This window comes from Sander lucioperca, chromosome 19 (genome assembly GCF_008315115.2).
Source record: "Sander lucioperca isolate FBNREF2018 chromosome 19, SLUC_FBN_1.2, whole genome shotgun sequence".
Lineage (NCBI taxonomy): Eukaryota > Metazoa > Chordata > Actinopteri > Perciformes > Percidae > Sander > Sander lucioperca.
Genome location: NC_050191.1, coordinates 12304239 through 12329570, shown reverse-complemented (window position 1 = coordinate 12329570; position 25332 = coordinate 12304239). Strand labels below are relative to the sequence as shown.

Below are 25332 nucleotides of genomic sequence, written 5' to 3'. Positions count from 1 at the left end.
CCTAGTTAGTTTTCAAATTTCGAGTTTTACATACAAAACAAACCATCTCAAACATATAAAGCATTGTTATAGATTACCCAAAGGTATATAAATTGGTTAGTAGCTCAACCTTGCTCTTTTGCAACATTAGAATACTGCTAACGCATCAATAATACATAAGTCATTCTGTATTACAAAGTCTGGGTTTGTGTGTCTGATGTAGACTTTATTTTTACTCATGTTCTTCTACCATAATGTAGACCTGTAAATGGATAAACATTTAGGGAAGCCAAATATATTAGTATGTATGTGGTCTTTCCTATAGTTTCTTGCAACTCAGTACTTTTAATTTCAGGACATTTATTGAAGTTATACAGGCCCATTACATCATTTTATGATTTAAAAACAACAAAAAACAAATGAATAGATGTTTTCTTCAGGTGCCCTCTGTAAATATCTCAAGTTATACATGTTTTATTGGTGGGCGGGGTTTGGGCCGTCCGGGAGAAACTCGAGGTTCAATCAGAACACCTGCGGAGGAGGAAGAAGAGGACAAAATAAACTGACACCAACTCAACTGCAACATGGGGATATCTGTATCTTTTTTGTTTTTAGCTTTGGGATTAATACATCCTATCAATATGTCGGTAAGTCATTTTCAGTATTAGACCATGGATGTATTAAGAGAACGTGGTAGACACATTTTTAACAGTGTAGACGGTACGTCGATGTCGTGCTCACCTTTCTCACTTCCTGAAGTTATCCAGTGTTATAATACTGTAGGCTACTGTACGCGTGTTTATATTTACGATCTTATTGTTTTGTTGGGACTTGTTTTATATTATGAAAAAAAATGTCTTCTTTCTTTTTTAAGTTTTAGGTAGAGTTACCTTAATTTAATGTAGGCTACAATAGTCGGATTTATTCATGCTCATTTGCTTATTCATGTCTATTTAATTTCAATCAAAAATGGATCTTTAACACTCATTAGAAACTAATTAGGCCTATTTGGTGTCACAGGGATTCTTTTCCGTCCTGAAAACTCAATTTCAGATCAAATATTGTAGGCAGAGAATTGAAGAGATTAATAATCAAAGCCAAGTGTGTTTCAGCAGAGGACATCACACTTCCCATGTTGTGGATTTTCTTACCGAAATACCCCTAATGGCTTTTGGGGCCTTTAGTAAGAATTCCTTATATTAGTAAGGCAGAAAACAGATATTCATAGTTCCACCATTAAATATATTTCATTATTGGCACTGGTGGAAGTATTCAAAATAAAAACACCAACATATAAAATATAATCCATTACAAGTAAAAAGTCCTGCATTCAAAGTTTTAGATAAATGTACATCAATGTATCAAAGTATTACCAGTTGGATTTACTTAAAGTATCAAAAGTAGAAGTGCTCATTAGGCAGAATGGCCCTGCTCCCACTATTCCCATACTATTGAGCATATTATTTCATTATTACTTATGCATTAATGTGTAAGCTAATTATATAACTTTAAATATATAATTTACATAGTTTACTCTCTCATAGTTTACAGTGTACCAAATGTTATAAGTCTATTATTTTGTGTGCAAATTGTAATCCACAAAGTAACTAGTAACTAATAGCTATCAAATATCCGTAGAATAAAAAGTACAATATTTCCAATGGTGGAAAACGTGCTTAAAACCTACTTAAGTAAAAGTAGCAACACCACAATGTTAAAATACTCCATTACAAGTAAAGCTCCTGCACTCAAAATCACAAGTAAAAGTACTGAAGTAGGAAAATGTACTTAAAGTATCTAAAGTAATCATTATGAATAAAAGTTGCATGTTAAATTGCAGTGTATTTTTAAATGATATCTTTAAATCGCTTATTTTGTCTGATCAACAATACAAAAAACACACATATTCCTTTTATAACACAGAAAAGAGAAAAACAGAAAATCCTCACATTGTAAAAGCTGAAATCAGATATTTGTTTTTGTTTTTTTGTTCTACAAATGACTCAAATAATTGATGGATCATCGACATTATTGATGATTGATTTTTATTTATACTTATTGATTAATAAACTAGTTGTCTCAATTCTACATTCATTCTTTACCCAATAGACAAGAGTCCAGCCCCGAGTGGCCAGTCTATCACAGGGCTAACACACACAGACAGAAAACATTCACACCTAAGGAAAAGTTCATCTCGCATTCATGTCTGTCGACTGTGGGAAGAAACCCATGCAAACACTGGACGAAACAACCAAACCATGGATCAATTTCAAGTTAAACACAAGGTTCCCTGCATCCCTTTAAGCATTAGTTCCGCTTGAGAAATGTTTCCAGCTGTAAACAGTATTAGTGTGCACAACTACAGCTGGGCAGCACAGACAGAATGAAGTACCTAAGACACATATTATTTTCTGGTAGGGTTTTTCCCAGTATGACAATATGTTCAGATTGTTGAGTAATCAGCTTTTTTTTTTTTTATTCCTCCACCCAATTTTTGGAGTATAGTATTCACTCCCTGTGTATAAAGGTGAATAACATTTATAGTTTTTATTTCATTAAGAACAGCATGCTTTAATATGGTATATTGGTTACAATGGATACAGGCCATCAATTAGTCTAGCTAATGAATATCCAGCACAGTTTTCAAAATAAATGCCCCCTGTTTAAGAAAATAGTATTTCAATGGATCGTTTACTTAAAAAGAAATGTTTGTAATTGCTTTTTTTAAGTTTCACGTTGAGCTACTACATTAACTGAATCACTAAAAAAAAGCGTTGAGTCCAAACAAAAGATTCTGTGTTCTGTTGCCTTTATTGCTTTTCCAAATAGGTGGAGTGACTTTACCTTTTAATTCGAGCTATATTCTCTACTCATTACACTTTATTGGTGATAACGATTGCGTCACTATGGGTTTGTCAGCCATAGTGTGCTTTTGAGATTGTGGTACTTGAATGGGACTTTGTATCCGAGACATGATTCATGTCTTTATTGTCCTCTTAAGGAAAGTACCTTATATAGGCTTCCTTCACCTCTTGTCTGTGTTCATATGTCTTTTTTTTATTTTATTTTTATTTAACCTTTATTTAACCAGGTAGGCCGTTGAGAACAGGTTCTCATTTGCAATGACGACCTGGCCAAGAAAAGCATAAGCGTGCAAGACAACATACAGTTTCACATACAATAAAATATAAGAAAACAGAATACAATAAACAATAGGCTATATAAAGTGCAGATTAGGTAGGCATTACAAAACCGGCGCGAAGGGAGGCGTAAGGAAGTCAGAGGATATGCAAAAGTGATAAGGTGATAACAACACAATATACATGAATAGACAGTCTGTAACACTGCTGAGATGTAGTGAAGAGTCAATATACAGTTAGTCTGATAATAAGACAGGAAACAATATTGTGGTGGTCTGCATCTTTAAATATCCTCATCCCTTTTTCTCCATGAAATTAGTTTCCTGTCCTTCCTGGAGATTTGGAGGGATCAGGATATGACCTTGACAGTTCTGGCTCTGGGGATTGGTCACAACAAGGTAATGCTGCGTACCACGCACAATAACTATAAAATAGTTATAATCCACTTAACGTTGTATCTGTTGGCCATGTCATTATTTCCAAAACCAAACACATTATATTTCATGCTCTTTGTCTCTTCAGGTGAAATGGAAAACATTGAGTATCACCCCAACAGCAAAGATGTCAGAACGTTTACAGCAAACCCAGGAGGTGGAACCAAGAATACGCTCCATGTACAGTTGTTTTCACGGATATTACCATTTCTTCACCTTATAATGTAGATGGCAGAGCAGGAAATTAAGTTGTGCAACTGTTCCTACTTTTGTCTTTAGGATTCTTCAGTCCTGAACTTTGACGGTGCACACAAAGACAGCGGATCAGCATTTGTTGTTGTGGCAAACAGCAAGAGTTTCTTGGAGAACAAAGAAGTCTTTGCCGGTACTTTGCAGTATGGCACGCTGAATTTAACAGAGTAATTCACTGTGTGTCTGTATTCTAACTCCGTCATTTATGTTTACAGCTGTTATTGCAGGAGGAGTAACAGGAGTGGCACTTGCAGCTGCACTGGCAGCACTATTAATCTACACATGGCAAAAGAAAGATAATGGAGGATACATTCTGGGCCAGCAGAGGGCTTCAGACGAAGATTATCACAGACCTGACAGGGAATAAGTTGTTGTTTAACTTAAAACTTTCACAATAATGTTTGTGTTCAAAGGCAATGATTCTCAATGTAGGGTCCAGGGACCCCCAGGGGTCTGTGGCACTCTGTCAGGGCGTCTCTGGAAAGTTTTCAAATTCTTTCATTTAAATTATCATGATATTAGTCTGGATCGACGACAGTTCATTTACCGGATAGTTTCCGGCGCTGCCGGTAGTTCCACCGGATGTCCCTCACCTTCTGCTTTCTTTGTGTTTACATTCTAAACTCTGGTCACTTTGAGAGCAAATTACGTTAAACCATGTATCTAGATAATTTAAACCGCTCACGTTACTGTATTGTGTGAACAGTTAACTTAATTTAATATTGTATGTGGCGTTTTCTTTAGCGGGGTGCAAATGTTCCGCCAAAACAAGTTCCTTCCCGAGACTATTTTGCAGAGCCATCGTCGCTCCGTGTGGAGCTTAGCGCAGCCCATGACCATTGTGATTGGTTTAAAGAAATGCAAACAACCCCGACCGTTTTTTTTTCTCCTATCCAGGAGTTTATTTTTTTTACAAAAGGCTTCATAGTTCAACAAATATTATTTTAATTTTTAAATCTATGATAATAACTACTATAAAAATTACTTTTTAATCTAACAAACCTGTAACTCTTAGAATCTGCAAATATGTCAAATAATACATTTCCATTTTGTTGTTCTTTTACATAACTGAGACTATAGAAGTGTAAAAAATTGTCTACATTGAATCAGTCCAAGGGACGTACACATGGGGGGCCCCGGTATAGTCTCTATCTTATAAGGGGTCCTTGAGAATTGAGAAGCTTCTGCTCTAAGGTGTTCTAGGGTTCTCGCACTTAATGCACATGTTTTTGCAGTTCATTGATAATTTATTTACAGTATAGTAATGACAAATATGAAGAATTGTCTTTATTTACTACCTTTAACAAAGATTGAGATTGCTTGATTGTACACAGGGCCATAGTAAGTAACACTGAGGATAATGAGGTTTTGCTACTCAGTTTAACTTTTTGTGGAAAGCAAGTGTAGTCAGCCGGTGCATATAATCTTATATGACTTATGTTTATGGTTGAAAGAAGATGGTCAAAGCTGCACTATGTGATTAATTAATTATTAACCATGTATAATACACTTTGCTATGTTATTGTTTTAAAGTGGCAGCTTTTTTCAAAACATTTTTGTAGCATTTAAGATCTAGAGTGACTTCACCAGAATGGTTTTATACAGAAAATGCTTGTCTTTTCATGGAAGACATTTTGACATGTAACAGTAGAAAAGCACAGATGTAAAAAATAAAATAAGAATGATTGCTGAATTCCATTTAGCTGCCTCCGTTTCATGGTGCTGGTATTGTGTATGCTGGCTCACTGTCACACCGTCACATCTCCCTGGGACTCTTGAATAGAACAGAGCCATTATTAACCTCATCAGTAACACTTGTGCTTTTCCTACTATGACAAGTCAAAAAGTCTGCTATGAACATGTCCCCTTTGTTACATACCAGGTGTAACAGGGCGTATCAAAGCTGCATGCAGGACTAATGCATAATTGATCCACCGTGACAAAAACCCTCAGTGTTATCCCCCATTACAGTCAGAGAAATAGTCCATGTGATAATGTGACATTATCTCGTCTAGATATGTGCCATGAAATTATATTTTTACTATTTGTGTATTCCATAATTCTTAATACATTTTTTTAGTTTTATCCTCAATGCCTTTGTTTTATGAGCATATATTGAGAGTATACAGTTTTTTAAAATGTACGTAGGACAATGACAGGATATTACGGTATGTACATGCTATTGTATTATATTATTATAACACCACCTGTTCACCACAGTCTACAACCTCCCTTAGCTAAACTTAGTCAAAGTAATTTCTGTAAAGTGTGCTTTGGTTTCATGAAAGGCGCTATATAAATAAAAGGTATTATTGTTATTATTATTATTATTATTATTATTATTATTATTATTATTATTATTATTATTATTATTGCACAGTGGGTGTTACACCATAGTACAGTAAGATGACTGAGGATTGCAGTGGTTTTTGAATGTGACATATGTATATATATATATATATATATAAACAACCTTAAAATAAAGTTTTGGTTTTAGCTAATGGGCCCTCTATACGACGGGGCCTCAAGATTGGGTCAGTAATGCAAGTGTCCATCCATCCATCTTCTTCCGCTTATCCGGTAACGGGTCGCGGGGGTAGCAGCTCCAGCAGGGGACCCCAAACTTCCCTTTCCCGAGCCACATTAACCAGCTCCGACTGGGGGATCCCGAGGCGTTCCCAGGCCAGGTTGGAGATATAATCCCTCCACCTAGTCCTGGGTCTTCCCCGAGGCCTCCTCCCAGCTGGACGTGCCTGGAACACCTCCCTAGGGAGGCGCCCAGGGGGCATCCTTACCAGATGCCCGAACCACCTCAACTGGCTCCTTTCGACGCGAAGGAGCAGCGGCTCTACTCTGAGCTCCTCACGGATGACTGAGCTTCTCACCCTATCTCTAAGGGAGACGCCAGCCACCCTCCTGAGGAAACCCATTTCGGCCGCTTGTACCCTGGATCTCGTTCTTTCGGTCATGACCCAGCCTTCATGACCATAGGTGAGGGTAGGAACGAAAACTGACCGGTAGATTGAGAGCTTTGCCTTCTGGCTCAGCTCTCTTTTCGTCACAACGGTGCGATAAATTGAGTGTAATACCGCACCCGCTGCGCCGATTCTCCGACCAATCTCCCGCTCCATTGTTCCCTCACTCGCGAACAAGACTCCAAGGTACTTGAACTCCTTCACTTGGGGTAAAGACTCATTCCCTACCTGGAGAAGGCACTCCATCGGTTTCCTGCTGAGAACCATGGCCTCAGATTTAGAGGTGCTGATCCTCATCCCAGCCGCTTCACACTCGGCTGCGAACCGATCCAGTGAGTGCTGAAGGTCACAGGCCGATGATGCCATCAGGACCACATCATCCGCAAAAAGCAGCGATGAGATCCCCAGCTCACCAAACTGCAACCCCTCTCCACCCCGACTACGCCTCGATATCCTGTCCATAAATACTACAAACAGGATTGGTGACAAAGCGCAGCCCTGGCGGAGGCCAACTCTTACCTGAAACGAGTCCGACTTACTGCCGAGAACCCGGACACAGCTCTCGCTTTGGTCGTACAGAGATTGGATGGCCCTGAGAAGGGACCCCCTCACCCCATACTCCCGCAGCACCTCCCACAGTGTCTCCCGGGGGACCCGGTCATACGCCTTCTCCAGATCCACAAAGCACATGTAGACCGGTTGGGCATACTCCCAGGCTCCCTCCAGGATCCTTGCGAGAGTAAAGATCTGGTCCGTTGTTCCACGACCAGGACGGAATCCGCATTGTTCCTCTTCAACCTGAGGTTCGACTATCGACCGAACCCTCCTTTCCAGCACCTTGGAGTAGACTTTACCGGGGAGGCTGAGAAGTGTGATACCCCTGTAATTGGCACACACCCTCTGGTCCCCCTTTTTGAAAAGGGGAATCACCACCCCGGTCTGCCACTCCTTAGGCACCGTCCCCGACTTCCACGCAATGTTGAAGAGGCGTGTCAACCAAGACAACCCCTCCACACCCAGAGCTTTAAGCATTTCTGGACGGATCTCATCAATCCCTGGGGCTTTGCCACTGTGGAGTTGTTTAACTACCTCAGCAACTTCCACCAGGGAATGCAAGTGTTGCCTTATAATTTGCTTTAGCAGTATTAAAAGCAAACAATGAAATTATCACAATTTGCCCCACTGGTCTGCTGAAGATCTGGTATCCTGGGGAAATTGACTGCTTTTCCTGTTGGTAATCCAGACTGTCCTATTAAAAGAAAAGCTAATAAGTGGATTTTTTTTTTTTTGTTAAACTACATATAAAATACACAGATTTTTTTGTATCACCTAGCTCTAACCTGGCCTGAAGCCAATTGGTTTAAACTCCTGTCTGTCAAAGGTGTCCCTCTGGTCCCGCCTCTTACTGCCCGTCAGAGCGTCTGTTTTTATCCGCGGTGTCGCGCAGGTCGTCACGGGAAGTGGTGGGCGTTCCTCAGTGTTCGTTCGCTGGCTGTTGATGCTGCGAAGATTATTTTCCGCCACGACAAGCTCTCCCGATGTTTCTTCCTACGCTTGTGGAGGACATGCATCATTTTAAACCAAGTCGAGACAGATTGTACACCACCAGGTGTTGTGGATGTTGCCATGTCCGGACGGGGACCATCATCCTGGGAACATGGTACATGGTACGTAAAATGGTTGATGGGGCACAAGCCAATGCTAGCTAGCATTGCCTATCAACTGTTTTAAGTTTGCTAATATACGTGCTACATAATAAATGCCAACCAGATTGTCTTAATGTGGTTATAATGACTGTTGTCGGCAGATCCTATGTTAGCTAGCTAGGCGCTACTTTCGACCATTTTAAAACAGCAGTTATATGCCGAGTTGGCGGAAACAGAACTCTATAGCGTTAGCATTAGCCTGCTATCATTTCAGGTTTGGCCAAGGGTTTGACTAACCTAGCTAGCTAGCTGACTGTTTCTATCGATACAACTTGCCCAATCTTGAAAATGCGGTTGGCAAACTGACACAAAGACAAGTAGCAGATACCTGCTGGTTACCAGCACCCGTTTGGGTTCAGAAGGGTTAAAATATGTGACATTTTGACTTAACGTTATGTGGCTCGTTAGCGCAAGCTAGCAGACATTACGCTGACTTACTAACGTAACTAACGTTAACTGTTGTCAAATCATAACAAGCTTGACTATGAATGAATCCACATTAACATAGCTAATTTGCTAGAAAGGGACGCAGGTTTTAATCTCATTTATGTTTTATACGGTATTTCTCGTTCCTGCAGCACTTTCATATAACTCACAGCTTAATTAATCCCCTCTCGTTTTTACCACGTCACATAACAGATGTTGCTGGATTTGGTTGCATTTCAAAATCCTCAACTAGCTGGACAATAACGTTACTTGACTCAAATAAACCCATGAGCAGTGTTGCTCTATTTCCACGAAATCTCAAACATGCTGCAACACAAGGAAACTGAAAATCTTGTGCTCACGTTCTGGTTTGATGGTAAAATGTAAAGAGGCTCAATGGATTACAAACAGAAATCTACATATTCAAATAATAATTGAAAATTCTTTGGAATATTTATTCATTTAACTGTGTTTATTACTTTGGTTTGAAGCCACTCAGAGAACAATCAAGAAAAAAATAATATAAATACAAAAATGAAACAAAAACAAAACACAATTGCTGGGAAGCAAACAAAGAATCCCACACACTGTTCATCACTTGTACTCATTTATTTGTTTTTGGTCATCAGACCTTCAAGCAAAGCTAATATATTTTAAAGAGTCAAGAGTTTTTGATCATATTTGTGACTGCTAAAAAGACTTTTTGGTGTGCAAGACCTTTTCTGAAATGGAAACACAATTGCTGAAATATAATATTACAGTTTTAATTATGGTACTTGATGGTCAGGTTGGTCAGGCTGCTTCCTCTAGTCTGTCTGTACAAGTGTACAGTACTAGTTTCTGCAGTTGTACCAATTTGACTTGAATTATTATGTTCACCTAAATTATCCAGATTGCATCTCACTAATAAATGTTATGCTTTCCCAACTCTCTTCTCCTTGAATTCGTCAGAACACATAAAATGCTAAACACAAGCACTTACCAAGACTTCTCTGCCGTTAAATCCGCCCTACATCGAGTTGTACATACAATGTTGGTGTAACAGTTGGCAACAATGTGTTTTGTTTAGGATTTTCTTGTTCCAGCTTGTTAGTTTTTAGTTCCACCTCTCAAACGCTAGTTTCTCAATAAATTAGTCCCACTTATTTTTAGTATACCACAATAACTTCCGATTACATTTTACAGCATTGCCAACTGTTTTTCATAGCATATAATAACTTTATTTTCTTCCATCCAGATAACCAGTAGTTTCCGTTCACGCCAGCATGTATCTTGTCTTCTTCACAGTACCAACTGTATCTTGTGAATGAAAGGCCTCTCAGCGGCTTGAATGCTGGAACATCCTTTAGGCCCTAAATGGTTCCTCCTCACGACTGCATTCCCACATAACGATAAAGTAACTTTGACAAAAAGGGGATATAAATTGTTCACTGTAATGTTGCCTATCATCCATGTCTTTGGCAAGTTGACTTCCCCACAATATTAACATGAACTGAAACCAATGGCTGACTTTAAGGGAGGAATTCAATCTAAAATGTATTCCAAACTGTTGGAAATGTTGTAAGTTATGTGCTAAAACATGTAAAAGTGCTGCTTTCTTTTTTTCTCCTTTCTCTCCTCAGGTAGTCAATCTGTTGATGGGCATCCTGCTGACTGTAGCTGTGACCCACCCAGAGAACGTGCCCACTATTGACTTGCAGTATGAGGTCATTGACCATTACTTTGCCTCTGACAGGATGTCTGGTAAGCAGTGAAATCTACATAAGAATTACTGTAAGAGCTAACAATCTGCATTGGAAATTTTATCGAGTTTATCAAACATTAACACACCAAACACATTCTGTTATGATGTCCAGGTGAAAATAGTTTTCCCACTGAAACCGCACTAAAAAAAAAATTCTCTGCACTGGAGTTAGAAGTGTATAGCTGCTTTTTTTTCACTAACAGATGAGCAGCAGTTACGCTGAGGTTGAACATGTGATTCATCTTCCACGGGAGCACAACTCCCCCACTGACTGCAAAACAAAACAACTCATGAGGATAACCGATCACTGCTGTGCTGTGTACATATCTGAAAATGTTTTCATTGGTGTCATGTCCCTGCGGTCGTTCCTTTGTTTTCTTCATGGATTTTTGTCTGTCCAAGGTATTTGTTTGTATGTGCCAGGGCAGAGCTGGCAGGGCTACCAGAGTGCCTTTTCTTTCTAGTTGGGGGTTGTTTTGTTGGTTTGGCTTGGTGAAGGCTTCTTCATTTTTCTGAAACGGTGACTCAGCGGGAGAGGAGGGGAAACAACCATGGTGGGTTGACCTTCCCACAGCAGGCTCATGCCAGCACACAGAGCAGTGGAGGTTGTGCACAGCCTGCAGAGGCAATGTTAGTATATAAGTGCAGCTTCATCAGGCTGCACTCATTTTATTCCAGGCCATGTTTAAAAGTTATTTAACTAATACAAAGATAACATGGTCTCTGGTGTTTAGTTTGGATTAAGCTGAGTATTTGTCTTTAAATGTATTATACTAAACTACAAAATGCCAAATATTCTCTGGTGGCAGGTTCTCCAGATCTCCAATTTTCTGCCCCTCTTTCTAAAAGTAAAACAGAATATCGTTTTTTTTATGCTGCAGACAGTCCTCTGACCGTTTTCATATATTGATGCTCAAGTTGTTCTGCTTGAGCTACTAAATAACAAAGAAATGTCTTCGGACCGCATTGCTGCAGTAGCTTTCTCACCAGCATCGTCTCTCCAGTGCAACAAGCAGAACAGTTTGAGGAAGTGAGAGACTGAGTGATGGAAAGAAAAGAGGATATGAAAGCCAGGCCTTTTAATTATCCCGGGCTGAGTTTCATTGTGTATTTACCGTCACTACGCAGCTGAGAGGGAGAGGCTTAATGCTTCCTGGTCTTTAACACAGTTAGCTGGAAAGAGAGAAGCCCTGGAGACTGTTCACTTACACTGTATGTAAATCACTGCTGCTTCAAAGAGAGCAGACAAATATACATTCCCACACACACACAGATATATACATACATTAATGGTTAATGTGATAAATCAATACCTGCATTTATTTATTCTCACGTTTTCCTCATACAGAGAATGCCTGTGTTGGATTTGCCATCTCTCTGCTGATGCTCACTATCAGTGCCATGATGGTGTATGGAGCCATTACTGTAAGTCTGCACAGTGGACATGGTGCCATTTTTAATTCTCTTTTGACAGCATGGACTTAATTTAAAGTGCTGTCATTGTTTCTTATGCTAATATGTAATCCCAGAATGTGCATGCATAAAAAAACCCCATTGCTTTCAAGTTGTATAATAATAGCACCAGAGTTAAGCGGTAAGCAAGACGTTACACGAAATACCAAAGCACCCTCTCCTGTTTGTTTTTTTTTACTCTAGTACATTTTAGCTGGATGTTAAAAAAAGAATCCTGATGCAGTGGGAGTGTAGCGCATAATGCTATGTTCTCACTGCTTGTCATCTTTACCTCACAGGGCTGCCTGATGGCATCAAGACTGACAGGTTTGATAGCCTTTTGACGTGGCCCTGCTTTAAGCTGCTAGTTGCGATGACTGCACAGTTAAAGTGTGTATCTGCAGGCCGGGTGCTCAGTCGCAGTCTATGCAAGAGTTATGCTTTAGCTGTGCAAGTACATGCTCCCAGACAACAGTAGTAGAAACCCTCTTTCCAATACAGTACAGTGTGGCGGCGCAGAGCCGTGGTTGCTGTAGTGTCCCAATTAAATACCTTAAATGTTTGAACCATTATAACTATGCCAAAGGTATTCAGAACATTGCTACATAATGTAGGAATGGAGAGTAGGAGTATAAGAATGAGTATACTGTGCTTTTGATAGAAAAAAAACTAGAATCCCTGTAGAGATTCTTGTAAAGTGACTCAGTTAAAGGACCGCTTTGCTGATTTTCAACCTTCCCAAAGTCTTTGTTACAGTAAGACATGCTTAATATACACAGTTACAATGTCGGCACTCCCTGTCACTGTAGGCAGGCTCTTTTTTTTATATTCCCCAAACCACATCTGATGATGCAGCCACAGCCTGAGCTGAAGGAAAAATCTTTTCAATCCAGGAAAACTCTAATTAGACATGTAAGCCAAGAAAACCAAGGTTAGAAATTTAGAATTGGAACACACTTTTAAAACATTGAAAACCGTAGTGTTTCTGGTTGCTGCTCAGGCTGTGGATGCATCCTCATCTGTGGAATGTGTAGAAGCAAAAGAGCCTACCTACTTGATATAATAGATGTGTAAGCATGTTAATCTCAGACGTGTGGACATAAGGTTGGAAAAAATGCAACATGGTCCTCCTTGTACACAATGACCTCAAAACAGGATCTGCCTAATTGATGAGTTTAACACGACTCACCTGTAATTGTTTTCCTTAGCATCGTGATGGCTGGCTCATCCCGTTTTTCTGCTACCAGCTGTTTGACTTTGCCCTGAGCTGCCTGGTGGCCATCAGTTCTCTCACCTATCTACCCAGGATCAAGGACTATCTGGACCAGCTGGTCAGTGCCAACAGTCCTACCAGTCCACCGTCTGATCCAGTTGACATTATGAGTCAATCGCATTACAGCTCCCATGTTTATTTTACAACAGAGGACCCTGACAACACAGGCAACAGAATACAGTGTCTATAACTACACCTCATTGTTCTCATTTTTACCAAACAAATACTAAGATTTATGTAAAGGAGTGAAGGTATTTTAATTTGAATGTCAATCTTTTATTTCCTCCTACTAAAGCACACTGTTGGCATTTAAGTAATATAATAAAATAAGATTCCACGCTCATAGAAAAAGAGAGAAATGTGGAAAAAGCAAATGAGCTGCTGTCAAGTCAGAGTCCCTTAAAGTAATTAGGAAAATTGTTAACAGATAAAGTAGTCTGCACAATTTGTATTAATTGTATTTTGTGTAACTTGATTTTTTTTCAGGAAAAATCAAATACTGAAAAACTCCCACCTATAACATGTCACTGTTACAACAGCGTCCTCAAGATCTTTTAAGGATGTGGTTTTTTTTAAGTTTTTTTTTTTTTTTACAGATTGCATGGTAACGTTGATGGCGATGTGAGTTGAATAAGTATAAAAAGGTCTTATTGATTATCTGACGTCTGTTCTTGTCTTTCTCAGCCGGATTTCCCGTACAAAGACAACCTTCTCTCTCTGGACTCCAGCTGCCTGCTGCTCTTTGTGCTGGTCTTCTTCGCCTTCCTCATCATCCTCAAGGTAAAAATGATTGCTTATTCATGGTCAAATCTGCTTTACTATATTATGTGTTGGTTCATTTAACTTATATCCTTCTAAAGCAAACTAATATAAAAATAAATCAAATATGGTATGATGAATGGATATTAGTTTCATGTCTGCGGATTCAGTAAAAGGGTGAGTGTAAGACATGGTAAACACAGCTAGCATAGCGCCGTTTACCAACTACTCTCCATCTGTCCTATTTAAATTTCTCCAGGCGTATTTAAATGGGGAAAAGAGACATTGTGGTGTAACGAGTTGAGGGATTGAAAGTGTTTGACTGTTGAGTCACACAGCCCGATTAAACCATAAAATCCAAAATACTTATCTTTGCTTTCCAGTCTTACCTGATCAACTGTGTGTGGAACTGCTACAAGTACATCAACAACAGGAACATGCCAGAGATTGCTGTCTACCCGGCCTTTGAGACCCCTCCCCAGGTATGCAAGCTGTTTGAGTTACTCTGGAATTGACCGTTATGATGATACTATCAGATGCAGCAATACGTAATGCTTAAGTGAAGCCAGCAGGTGGCATGCCTTCCACACATTGACAGTCTGAGAAGCCAAAAGGGGACAATCAGCATAAAGTGTTAGTGTATTAACTAACACTTTATGCAAGTTTACCTTGTCAGGGGAAAAAAAACATTTATTGCCAGCTAAAGATTTATATTATACGATGTTAGACTCATTACTTCCAGTTTTCCAAATCTGCTTTTATAAAAGAGGTTTAAATATTTCTGAATTTTCTCGCATATTAAAAAGTTGAGTTTTACTGTTGCAAGAGTACACACTTTACTGATGTTTACACTAAACTTAGTCATCTTGTGGTGAAGTAAACTCAGGATTAAGGTTGAAACTATAAAATTATCTCCGTTATCAATTTGTCTGCCTGTTATTTTGTCAATGAATCAATTAATTGTTTGGTCTATAAATCCCAACATTTTTATAATTAGTTTTTGTTCACAATTTCCCAAAGCCCAAGTTGCTGCAAATTAAATTACTAGTTTTGTCCGACCAACAGCCCAAAACCAGCACGTTTACTATCGTAGAAGACAAAGAAAACCAGCAAACGTTCAAATTTGAGAAGCTAAAACCAGTTAATTTTCCCCATTTCTGCTCAAAAAATGACTTCAGACCATTACTTGACTATCGAAACTGTGGCAGAATAATTCAGCAGATTACTCCATTATGAAAATAATCGTTAGTTGCAGACCTAATATGCACCCACACACTCTGATCTGTTTGCATCTAGATTTCTTTGCTCCGAAACATCACTGTTTTATGTCGAACCTAAATGTTATATATAATGTTAAAAATCTTGATATAGGCCTTTATGATTTTTAAAGTTTTGTTTTCTTTCTTTCCTCTCCAGTACATCCTGCCCACCTATGAGATGGCAATGAAGATGCCAGAGAAGGAGCCACCTCCCCCTTACATGCCCGCTTAAGCTCTAGCCCTGTTGCCAAAACACACACACACACACACACACACACACACACACACACACACACACACACACACACACACACCACCATATGCATTCCTACCTTCCCTCACTACACCTTTCTGAACACCCCTGACCTACTTGTGTATGTGTAAGTTCACTGATAATGTTTTATTCATCCCTACCCTCTGTATTTCTACAGAGCATCTGTAAAGCATCATGGAGGTGTGAGAGGAGAAAGTTGTAAAGACTGAAATCTGTGTGGAATGAATGAATGAATGAATGTGATGTTTGAAAAGCAATGGAAGCTTCCAGCCCACCCTCCCACCGCTTCTGGCCTTTTTTAAGTCTTAGTAAAAGGGATACATGTAAAAATGTAATTGCTTGAAATGCTATCATCAATCCAGCACCATCCTATCTATAGATTGATATATGATGTGTAAAAACAAACTATTATGACAATCCACTTAGTGTAGCTTTTATTGTTGAATTGTGTTACTTTTACCCCTACTTATTAAGATCTAGACTATTCCATCTCAGTCATGAATGGATTCTGTAGCACTTTTCCATCTGTTATTTATTTAGCTTTGCTGTGGTTCAGTTCACCGCCACCCTTGACATTTTCATCACTCTCTGCTGCCCCGGTGTTAGCAAAGCTAGTGAATTGTTTCCCAGCTGAGACTGAGAGACAGATGATGGATCATTTTCTCTGCTTCTCTCTCACCTGACATCTGGAGCAAACCGCTAGTCTTGTGAACATTAGTAGTTGCATGCTTATCGACATCCTCCCTATTATTTTACTGGTAATATGATTTTATCCTAGCGGAAATACTTTTGACTTCAATAAACGTTTCAGAACATTTTATATCTTCATGAATCTTTTGTTCATGTCCAATATGCTGAAGTAAATTCAAAAGAGATTAATAGAAAACGGCTGTAAGTATAAATGTTCACCAAATTATGGACCTACAATATTGTGTTGCTAAAAGACTTGTACCTAATGACTTACAATATGAACTAGAAGATCAGGTGTTGCTTGAACTAGTGCTCCTTATCAAAAATGGGTCCTTAATATTTTATTTATGTAGTGAATTTGGGGGTTTAGCTGTTTGGGGCAGGTTATATTCTGTGATACAAATGTACACCTCGTTTCAGTATTTTTTTAGACTCAATATTTTACAATTTGACTAATTTACACAAACAAAGTTCAGGGTTTCTTTACCAAGCATTCCTGGCAGTGGGGTAATGCTTTGAAACACAATTTAGACCTTCATGGTGTAAATAAATGTATGTATTTAAGTATTATTGAACAGTTCACTGAATTAATAAAGTATGAAAATCTAATTGGAAGCCTTTTTGGCAGTGGAAAGTGGTGCGTTTGGGGGACTCGTGATCTAAAACATCCTTACAAATCAGTGAAATCCTAGCTTCGGTTCTGAAGCAAATTGGATATGCAGAGGGGGGAAAAAGGGACAGATATTTGAGTCGTTTTCAATAACGTCCTCTATACCGTCTTTTACGGTGGCCTGGAGGTCATGTCCCAGCCTTGGATTGGGCAGACGGTTTGACGCGTCGGACTGGGAGCCCCTCATATGTGGAGGCGGTCAGACCTCTGCTGAGCTGAGCAGCACCCTCTGAGACAGAGCAGACACAGGGCAGACCACCGGAGGACTCTGCATGCAGATAATGATGAAGTCTTTCCTCTGGAGCGTCTTGTTCTGCGCTTCGCTGCTGCTGTCTGATGCTCTGGCCACATACCAGCTCAATGCGGGAGATCCTCAGCTGATCGCCGCACAAAGCTACGCACAAACCAGAAATAATGGCCGACCACCGTTCAGGACCCTGGATCCCTCAAGTAAGTTTGACTTATACTTTACTATACTATACTTTTTCTGATAGACAGTTTTAGTTGGTACTTTCCAACATTGGTGGAAGAAGTGTATTTTATTCAAGTAAAAGTAGCAGCAGTAAAAACACCATTGGTGGAAAGTAATTAAGTAGCCTACATTCACAGGTCTGAGGTAGGCTGCTTGTATATTACTTTATACTTCACTACATTTCATTGAGAGATATTGCACTTTTTACTCCTCTAGTTTATTTGACAGCTGTGGTTACTGGTTACTTTTCAAATTAAGATTTAACTTTTTTAAGCATATGATAAGCTTATTAAATACATTGCTGCTAAAAATAAAACCATAGATTTGGCTTGTGACCCCTTATAATAAAGCAGTATCTACTTAGACCTCCCTGTTACTTTCTACAAGCATATCTTAAGTTGGTAGCAGTTCACAAAAAAAACAATTTCCTTCTAAACTTCTAAGCTGCTTTCATTTAAATAAGTTTAGGCCCAAAGAGGTAAAACTCTTCAACATTTAACAATATAAATATCAAATAGTTGAGAAAAGTCCAAAATATGAACACAGATTTGCATTGCATAACTTTTTCTTCTTCTTCTCCAATAATCATCTCACGACATTCCAGAGTCATCTTATGTCCCTTGAAATTTTGACACACACAACACAACACACAACATGCATGAACATGTGAAATTCCTAACTGGGTGTTTCACAAGCGTTTAAGAACAGGATAATCCCAGCTTGTTGCAAACAAGCAGGTGGCTGAATTTACACTCATGCTTCAACTAATAATTTGTCCGTCTGTTGTTGTTGTTGTTGTATATTTAACTTTAACTTTACAATGTCAACTTACACACCTTTCCTGTACTTTCAACCTACTTATGTTCTCTATCACTTTTCCTTTCTGGTGGCCCTGTAGTTCACAGAAGTGATTACACGTATAGAGGAGGGTATCACTACCACTACCAGCCACCAAGGATCCCTCCACCGGTAGTGTATCGACCTATGCCTCTGTTTCCTCCAGTGACTTACCACAGGCCCTCAGTCCCCATGCCGCCCTATCACCACAGATTCAAAGGGCCAGTTGCACCACAAATGCACCACATATACAAAGGGCTATCTCCACCAGTAGCTCACCATCCCCATCAGAGGCTCAAAGGCCCATTCCCTTATAAATTAAAAGGTCCATGTCCAACAAAGTCAGACCCAACACTACCAACAGCACCTGTGGTACACCTTCCTACCGTCCCTCCAACTCTACCAGAGCCAACAGTGCAGCCAACTCTGCCAGAAACTACAGTAGCACCAGTGACAACCATCCTGCCAGTGGTGGTGACCACTGTGCTGCCAGTGGAGACCACAGCTCCTGTGACGCTACTGGTCAGTACCCAAAGCGGCTTCATCACCACCGTCAGTCCTGTGGAGACAGGTAGAATATTACCAGTCAGGTTTGCTTTCCAACCCAAATCCTCAATGCTTTCCAGGTCAGATCTGTTTGCTTTTGCTCTGAGAAAGATTAGAAATATGCAAACGCTACTTCAAGCAGATGTCATTTTAAAGGAATATATAGACTTGCTAAGAGTGTGATGAGAAAATCGACACCACTCTCAAATCTGTCTGTTAAATATAAAGCTACAGCCAGCAGGCGCTTAGCTTAGCTTAGCACAAAGACTGGAAACAAAGGAAACAAAAAAATCCATCTACCAGCTCCTCTAAAGCTAAATAATTACCACTTAATCTAGAACAACTTAATGTGGAAACATTGCCTTTATATCAGGCATTCAAGCATCCCATTCAATAAATACAAATACATGAATGTAATTGTTTTGAATAGAGAAGTTCGATTTTTCAGTTTTTTTTTGTGGCATATATGATTGTTGCAATATTAGTGATGTATGTCTCCAGTCTTTGTGCTAAGCTAAGCTAAGCGGCTGCTGGCTGTAGCTTCATACACTGTATTTAGGGCCTACTGTACAGATATGACAGTGGTATGGATCTTTTCATCTAACTTTTGGCAAAAAAGCCAATAAGTGCCTTTCCCAAAATGACAAACTTTATTTTATTCCTTTAAAGTAGATGGCATTTTATTTAAAAGTAATATAATTGGATATTTATATATTTTAGTGGTAGGAGACAAAATAAGTAGCTTTCTAAACAGACTGAATTGCCATTTTGTTTCACATTATTCATCATTTCTGAATTTATGAGATGTGGACAGAGATTATGATGTCTGGAAACTAAAAGCTAAAAAAAAACAGGCCAATTTGAAACATGCATTTGAAGTTTAAAATGAGACAAAGCTAAAACTCATTGTTTGAAATAAAATATTTTTGATTTGAAAAGGCACAGAGGATCTTACACTAAACTGCAGAAGTGTAGTTTAGTATACAGTATGTGTATGTGATTGGACAGACAGGGCTCCTAACACTGTCTCTATCTTTAGGTGTGATGTCACTTTTTATGTGTGGCCATCAGCATCCTTTTCATTCAGGGGAATGAGATAAAAGGATAAGTCCGATGATATGTCTCTGATGGACTGTTGAAACACTGAAATGATACAGTGTGTTTTATGGCATACTATATCATTTCACCACAACCACAAGCTTTTATTTTTACCACTGCAGTGATGCACAACAGTTTCCTTTTATTACCATGGGAACGTGTGTTGTGTATCCCAAAGTGTTCTGTATTTTGTTCTCACTGTGATAGTTTAACCAACAAGCTTGAATGTTTGTCTGAATAATGAACTGGGTTTTTTAGTATGAAATGGACTTAATCGTGCCATGGTTTGGTTGATCACCAGAGACAGACTCTCAGTGTAGGAGCCGTCCCCTGGACCTGGTCTTTATCATTGACAGTTCTCGCAGCGTGCGTCCTGGTGAGTTTGAGAAGGTGAAGATATTCCTGGCGGACATGGTTGACACGTTGGACGTTGGCTCGGACGCCACCAGAGTGGCTGTGGTCAACTACGCCAGCACGGTCAAGATCGAGTTCCTCCTAAAAAGCCACTTCAACAAACCCGACATGAAGAAAGCCATCTCCCGCATTGAGCCCTTGGCAGCCGGCACCATGACGGGCCTCGCCATCAAGACCGCAGTGAATGAAGCCTTCACCGAGGAGTCTGGAGCCAGGCCTCGCTCCAGGAAAATCACCAAAGTGGCCATCATTGTGACAGACGGGAGACCCCAGGACCAGGTGGAGGAGGTGTCTGCTGCAGCTCGGGCTTTAGGCATCGAGATCTACGCTGTCGGGGTGGACCGAGCTGACATGCGCTCCCTGCAGCTGATGGCCAGTATCCCACTGGAGGACCACGTCTTCTATGTGGAGACCTACGGCGTTATCGAGAAGCTCACTTCAAAGTTCAGGAAGACACTGTGTGGTAGGACAAAGACACCCGTGAGACCTTTTTTCCAGCATTAACCCTGGTTCTAGTTCCTCCGTAAGGGGCACCTACAGTCTACAGGGGGTTTTGTTGCAGATTATGGATCATTTACTGTGTTATTGGTGAATTTAAATTCATGAGGAAAAATACCAGATGCTCTCAACCCCCACATGGACTGCAGATGTCGGCACTAGAACCTGCTTGTAGTTTCCAAGTTAAACTAAAGTATTTGGGCTGTGCAGTCCTAAATTTTCAGCTTCTTTTTAAAATCTACATGGTGATTGTTAGTAATTTATTTTGCGTTCAAAGCATCATTATGTTGATTGCTTTGAATTTATCCCTTTATATTTGAAATGATTTAAACGCACAGTAGAACCTCATTTTTTTCAAACCAATCTGGAAAAGACGGCATCCAAACTAATGCAATTATGACTGAAATACACTTAAATATGGACACGTACATAGACTTTATTCTTTATATAGTTTGGCTTTCTTCTGACATAAAACAACATACATATAATACACTTGTCTACATGCATAAAACTCTTTGTTGCTGGTGAAATGTGTGAAAATGTCAATAATCTGAGGCAGTTCACTGATCACAATAAGTTATTTGAATGGCTTGATTTTGATTCACTACTGTACAAGACCTTCAAAGATTTGGACAAATGAGGTTCTCCTGTAAAGTTTTTTTTTTAATTTATTTATTTTTTTTCATGTTACTGTCTGATGTTTGTCTTGTCCTCCTGGTACTTGTGAAATAATGTGTCCATGTAACTGTCATTACTGTTGAACTTCAGGGTTCTGTGATTTTACCTGTGTTGTCCAACACACAGTGAAGCTAAGCAGTTCGCAAATGACCTTGGCTGAGATGTGGTGAAGGTGTATGAACGGATCAAGTTTTCCACCACAAGCGACATGTGGTCAAGTACAGACACACAGGAAAAGCTTGCAAATAGAATTTTTTGAACTCATACAAGCAAAATATACAGTATGTCAGAAATTGAATCAGAAATAGCTGATTTTACTCCTTTTTGTCAACATTATAAAGAGATGCTAATAACCATCAACTGATTTAGTGGATTTTTGCAGCCACCTTACTTATCACAAACTGCCTACTTTTAGTTTACTGTATGCCTGCACATGAAACTGTACCTATGCTGCCATCTTGACAGCGCCATCCCTTAACCCCGGCTTATTCCAGGTCTGGACCCCTGTGCCATGGGACATGACTGCGAACACATATGTGTCAACAGCAATGCCTCTTATTACTGCCAGTGCCGGAATGATTATATCTTGAATGCGGACAAGAAAACATGTTCCCTGAAACGTAAGAACATACTGTGTGAATTCCTGCAGCAAATGTGATTTTTTACTCTGATATTAATGCTGCTAAAAGGATGTGTAAAAGCTTTCAAAGCAATATGCTTGGCCTATAAGCAGGGCTTCACAACATCGCAACCAACTGGTGCATAATTCCTGACTATACAATTCACTGTTGGCTGTAGCATTTGTTGGACAATTATCGGGTAATATTATAGAATTGATTCACTAGTATTGCATTATTGTTGTGGCAAAATGGCAATGGTAAATTAATATTGTAGAATATATTTGGAAAGTGTGCGTTCAAGCTTTGGTTTGTTCTTGAACAGCAGCCCAGTTGGAAAAAGTCGAGTGGGTGGCAATGTGTGTGCTTTTCCACTCTCTACGTGATCTGTTACACTGATGTGAAATTTTCTTTCTCCCGGCGAAGAGATGAAGGCGGCGGTGGTGGTGGTGGAGGATCCCTGTAAATGTGAAGCCAGACTGGCTTTCCAGAAGCAGACACAAGCTGCCATCCAGCAGCTCACAGCCAAGCATATCCTTCCTGTTGTTTCAGATGGATGACATTTTATTATAAACAGCACATTTCACTGAGGTGAAAGCTGATTCTACCTGCTGGCGATGTTATTGTAATATAATTTAACAGTGTGTCTTGTGTATGTTTTCATCATTTCATTGTGCCTGTAAATGTGTTTGCAAATGAGTTTCCTTGACTGATCTCACTAGTCGATGTGTCTGGGAGAATTGAGCGTCTGGAGAACATGGTGGGCCGTGCTTAAAGCTGGACACAGTGGTAAGAGTGGACAGCTTTTTTCTACAGGTGATTTGTAGTAAAAGCCGCCCACCCACCAGACACAGTTTGACCTTTTGTTTTATTTACTTTCTGCAGAGACCGTTCGCTGGTTTACTTCCTGGACATGGACATGTGGTTCCTGTCATCCACCCTCCCACAACTACTGTATGGACTTCAACCACAGAAGGAGTGAAGCTGTGATTCATAAACCAATATCCCTCAAGTTACTGACTGTAGTGGACTGTTGAGTAACAATATCTGCAGTTGAATGTGTGCTTTTCGTTAATGCAATATTTTTGAAACTGCAGTTCAAGCTACTTAAAGCTTCTTTCACTATTTTCTCTAAACACCTATGATCATAGTATAACGTATGTTAAACAAGTGCTATTTCTATTGTTTCTCCTGTACTGTATTGTTTTTCTGTGTCCTGTTTGTACAAAGTTGCATATTGTGTATATAGTAGTTTTTATGAAATATCAAATTGTATTTACTTAGTAAACAATGTTGATAGACACATGTCTTTATGCTCTAAAGCATTCAACCAGTAAAATGTTTAATACTTGACATATTTTTGCATATTTTCTTTATTATATCTTCTCTATGACAACAATTTTACTGTCAAAGGTTTTATTATTGTATCTGGAGTTATAGAAATGTTCATCTTCTGTGTCTGTGAATGTTATGAGATGACATATAATGTTTGCTAAGAATTATAAATGTAACCAAGCAAACAAATTGGACAATAAAATAATCCCAAAGGAGGTTGTTGTGCACACTGTTATATGCATATTATGTGTGAAATCACACTTTCTAACAAAATCTACTGGGGCTAGAAAAGGCTGAATAGTGAAACTGATACCAGAACAATGTAAAACTGTAACTCTGGATTACATGCATGTACCAAGCCCTGTGAATTAATTCTGCAAAGGGATTTGAATCCATTGTTGGAATGGCGGAGTCTGCCACTAACAGTGAAAACTACCAGTTCTATATAGAAAGGTAATGACAGAATAGTAATGGCTGGCTAGTAATGCTTAAAAAAGTGCTGATCAGAAATACTAAAAAATGTGAAAGTTTGAAGGATTGTAACTCAAAATTCTTTTAATAATACATTAACTATTAGGGGTGCACGATTCAGAAAATGTCACGGTTCGATTCAATATAGATTTTCAGGCTCAAGATTCGATTCAAAATCGATTTTCGATTCAAAAACGATTCTCGATTAAAAATACGATTCACAGTATGTAAATGTAGTTACTTTTCCCATGTGATTGCAGTAGACATACAATTAAAAAATATGAATCGACTTTTGGAATTCTATGAATCGATTTTGAATCGCTAGAGCTTGAATCGCGATTTGAATATTAATCGATTTTTTTGCACACCCCTATTACTACTAACAAGTGTGCACTTAGGATGAGTTTTAATATTTCAAGTAAAATGTTCTTAATACATTCCCTTCAATAAAAAAAATGATTATTATGATAAATCCCACATTGTATCTTTATGAAACCTTAATGAAGATAAAGGTTCAGTCTGTATAAAGTATTTGGCAGAGTCAACCTATCGCTCTAAAATGTGTTTTTTGTAGATACAAATGAGGCATTATATAATAGTCTATCTTATATAACTGTACATTTCAATGTCATATATGTATTTCTGTGTCAATATAGAAAGGTAAACATGACGGTTGAGCTCTGACATTTCTATTAACAATGTGATAGAATTTACTCTGGCTTCACAAAATGGTCAGAGAAAGATCACTTCCTAACCCTAAACCCTTTCGAAAACATACAAAATAAAGCTGGATTAGAGTCTAAAATGTACCCACGACTGTGCGGCGCTGTTAATTTGACTGACCTGAGTTTATAAATTCATTTGGAGGGTACTTTTTTTAACAACTTTCCTACACCACCATTTGTTTTCTACCCTGTTATCACCATCATCTCTTTTTTTACACCTTCAGTGGTGCCTGAAAAACAACAGACAGGGGTCATCATGTAACCTCTGGAATGAGTTGGCTTATTTGCCTGAAACAGCGCTGACAACAGAGCTTCTCTGTCTACTCTGTCTGGGTGAGGTAGAGAGTCAACACGCCAACGTTTACCTCGAGTCTGGTTTGGATCCTCTCCCTCCTTTCTTTAACCAGACAGCTGTTTTATGTTTGTTCGCTATTTCAGTGGCTTTCATGGTTACCACACACACGGGCGGTCAGGGAGGTGAGCCCACCGGTGTTTCAGTGGAACAAGATGAATGGGACTCGCACACCTCTGAGAAGTGGAAAAGACATAAAGTTTGTGGAAAGCTGGTGCAATGGGTCCCTGGTCAGAAGCTTTTAGTGAGACAAGTT

The 25332-nt window shown here is 39.3% G+C and overlaps 3 protein-coding genes across 11 annotated transcripts; all 3 read left to right on the top strand.

The window, feature by feature from the left end:
- Nucleotides 1-462: 462 nt before the first annotated feature.
- LOC116066468 (syndecan-3-like) lies at nt 463-5488 on the top strand. Of its 2 annotated transcripts, none has more exons than XM_031322574.2 (5): nt 463-626; nt 3439-3517; nt 3642-3706; nt 3833-3938; nt 4021-5488. In XM_031322574.2, exons 1-5 carry the CDS (start codon nt 564-566, stop codon nt 4170-4172), a joined length of 465 nt encoding a protein of 154 aa, XP_031178434.1. In that variant the 5' UTR covers nt 463-563; the 3' UTR covers nt 4173-5488. The 2 variants fall into 2 exon arrangements, with proteins under 2 accessions (XP_031178434.1, XP_031178433.1); XM_031322573.1 differs by having other exon boundaries at nt 470-626; nt 3642-3733.
- A 2692-nt stretch (nt 5489-8180) lies between these two features.
- laptm4a (lysosomal protein transmembrane 4 alpha) lies at nt 8181-16493 on the top strand. Of its 3 annotated transcripts, none has more exons than XM_031322565.2 (8): nt 8181-8447; nt 10535-10655; nt 12005-12081; nt 13317-13439; nt 14066-14161; nt 14524-14622; nt 15557-15651; nt 15688-16493. In XM_031322565.2, the coding sequence occupies exons 1-7, from the start codon at nt 8319-8321 to the stop codon at nt 15629-15631; spliced, it is 720 nt and encodes a 239-aa protein (XP_031178425.1). In that variant the 5' UTR covers nt 8181-8318; the 3' UTR covers nt 15632-15651; nt 15688-16493. The 3 variants fall into 3 exon arrangements, with proteins under 3 accessions (XP_031178425.1, XP_035851439.1, XP_035851438.1); XM_035995546.1 differs by having other exon boundaries at nt 15557-15677; nt 15714-16493; XM_035995545.1 differs by having other exon boundaries at nt 15557-16493.
- A 611-nt stretch (nt 16494-17104) lies between these two features.
- matn3a (matrilin 3a) lies at nt 17105-23755 on the top strand. 6 transcript variants are annotated; one of them, XM_031322527.2, is made up of 7 exons: nt 17106-17483; nt 18404-18913; nt 20288-20863; nt 22071-22196; nt 22620-22724; nt 22913-22982; nt 23079-23755. In XM_031322527.2, exons 1-6 carry the CDS (start codon nt 17306-17308, stop codon nt 22966-22968), a joined length of 1551 nt encoding a protein of 516 aa, XP_031178387.1. In that variant the 5' UTR covers nt 17106-17305; the 3' UTR covers nt 22969-22982; nt 23079-23755. The 6 variants fall into 6 exon arrangements, with proteins under 6 accessions (XP_031178390.1, XP_031178388.1, XP_031178392.1 ...); XM_031322530.2 differs by lacking the exon at nt 20288-20863 and having other exon boundaries at nt 17105-17483; XM_031322528.2 differs by lacking the exon at nt 22071-22196 and having other exon boundaries at nt 17105-17483.
- The last annotated feature ends 1577 nt before the right edge of the window (nt 23756-25332 follow it).

Excerpts from the sequence above, each read along its gene's own strand:
- LOC116066468 (XM_031322573.1), top strand. The coding sequence starts at position 564 with ATGGGGATATCTGTATCTTTTTTGTTTTTAGCTTTGGGATTAATACAT. Across the intron at positions 627-3,438 it reads TACATCCTATCAATATGTCG|TTTCCTGTCCTTCCTGGAGA; the intron begins GTAAGTCATTTT and ends CCATGAAATTAG. Across the intron at positions 3,939-4,020 it reads GAACAAAGAAGTCTTTGCCG|CTGTTATTGCAGGAGGAGTA; the intron begins GTACTTTGCAGT and ends TTATGTTTACAG.
- laptm4a (XM_031322565.2), top strand. The coding sequence starts at position 8,319 with ATGTTTCTTCCTACGCTTGTGGAGGACATGCATCATTTTAAACCAAGT. Across the intron at positions 8,448-10,534 it reads TCCTGGGAACATGGTACATG|GTAGTCAATCTGTTGATGGG; the intron begins GTACGTAAAATG and ends TTCTCTCCTCAG. Across the intron at positions 13,440-14,065 it reads AGGACTATCTGGACCAGCTG|CCGGATTTCCCGTACAAAGA; the intron begins GTCAGTGCCAAC and ends TGTCTTTCTCAG.
- matn3a (XM_031322527.2), top strand. The coding sequence starts at position 17,306 with ATGCAGATAATGATGAAGTCTTTCCTCTGGAGCGTCTTGTTCTGCGCT. Across the intron at positions 20,864-22,070 it reads GTTCAGGAAGACACTGTGTG|GTCTGGACCCCTGTGCCATG; the intron begins GTAGGACAAAGA and ends GGCTTATTCCAG. Across the intron at positions 22,725-22,912 it reads CCAGCAGCTCACAGCCAAGC|TAGTCGATGTGTCTGGGAGA; the intron begins ATATCCTTCCTG and ends GACTGATCTCAC.